The sequence below is a fragment of the Atta colombica genome, unplaced genomic scaffold (assembly GCF_001594045.1).
Source record: "Atta colombica isolate Treedump-2 unplaced genomic scaffold, Acol1.0 scaffold189, whole genome shotgun sequence".
NCBI classification, from domain to species: Eukaryota; Metazoa; Arthropoda; class Insecta; order Hymenoptera; family Formicidae; genus Atta; species Atta colombica.
In genome coordinates, this window is record NW_017259281.1 from 1,543,261 (window position 1) to 1,544,783 (window position 1,523).

A 1,523-nucleotide genomic window follows, 5' to 3' on the forward strand; every position below is an offset into this window, starting at 1 on the left:
ATAATAATTATTATTTATATCAATTATAAGTCTATTCTCTTTTAATTTTTGTACTTAAGGAAAGATTATCGATTAGTTAAAAAAGCTGTTTTTATAAATTTTTTTGGAAACTATGTAGACGATTTATTAAACTTTATGCATCATAAAAATACGTATTTTCTATTACTGATAATTTATGCAAGTAAAAATAAAAATTATATTAGTTATAAAAATATTCGTGATATTTTCGAGTCTCACGGCTCCCATAAAATCTGGATATTTATTATTAGTGATCTGAAGTAAAAGAATAAAAGTAAAAAATCATTAATCATCTACAGGTGTGTGTGTGTATGTGTGTGTGTGTGTGTGTGTGTGTGTGTGTGTGTGTGTGTTCGGTTATCATTATAACCAGCATTAAAATACATTTATCTTTTTTAAAATATACATTTACTTTTTTTTTATAACGTATTCATTTTTTTTATAACGTAAAATAGACTTTTTACGAAAAACTTAAATTGTATTATAGTTGAGGATTTTTTTATTACAATGAGCAAGTTATATGATTCTGCAAAGTCTCTGTTCTCTTGTTCTAATAAATCATCTTTTATTAATTTGTTTACCTTTCTTTACAGCCATTCATGCAGAAATATCTTCGTATCCATGACACTTGCGGGGTACATAATTTACACGGAATGCCTGGCGTGATAGCTGCATTTTTTGGGACACTTATGGCATGCTTAGCTACGGAAGCTACTTACGATTATTCCCTATACGAAGTACATAATTTCATTGGCTTGAAATAATCATTTTATTATTTTCGAAAAATTAACTCTTATTTATGTTGCTGAGCGAAACTATAATTTAATTATCTCTTTTAAATTATTTTCGCGATAATTACTTCCACTAAGCAAAAATAACTTCCACTAAAATGAAAAGATGAAATGATCATTTGAATCTTAATGAATTATCTAACTATTAGGAATATATTTATTAGAATATATCGATGGTACAGGAAATTGTACATATAATGTTTGATAAAATGTATTCTAATTTCAGTCTTATTTTTATTTGTATTCTATCAAATTATGCATCGAAATTTGCAAATTAAAAATAACATAACTGAAAATTTGAATGTTCTTAAAGATATTATAAATTTGATATTAAAAACAAACAATTATGATTATTGTTAAGTTAGAATAATTATTTACTATTATAATTTTATTTATAATTATCTTTGATGAATTTTTGTATTTGTCAATAGATTTTTCCTGCGCGAGCACCGAGCTCAGAGCTAAAAATTAGCGAGATGCGCGACAATTATGGAATATCAACGGGATATAATAGAACGGCATATCAGCAAGCGGGATATCAATTACTGGCGCTAGCGGTTACCCTTGGGATCTCCATTGTTTCTGGATTAATAACAGGTACTTCTAATCAATCTCCATGTCGCATATTGTGACAAAAGATAGAAGAGATTTTCTTTATTTTATGAAATATATTTTTAATATAATAATAATATTTAATATAATAATATAATGTAA

The 1,523-nt window shown here is 26.1% G+C and overlaps 1 protein-coding gene across 3 annotated transcripts in view; it reads left to right on the forward strand.

Moving 5' to 3' along the window:
* The window catches only part of LOC108686716 (ammonium transporter Rh type A), a 15,843-nt gene that overhangs the window by 11,866 nt on the left and 2,454 nt on the right, over positions 1–1,523 (forward strand). For all 3 annotated transcript variants that reach the window (XM_018192156.1, XM_018192155.1, XM_018192154.1), the window contains 2 exons: positions 612–755; positions 1,241–1,406. In XM_018192156.1, coding sequence (XP_018047645.1) covers positions 612–755; positions 1,241–1,406 — 310 coding nt within the window. The remainder of the gene's footprint in view (positions 1–611; positions 756–1,240; positions 1,407–1,523) is intronic.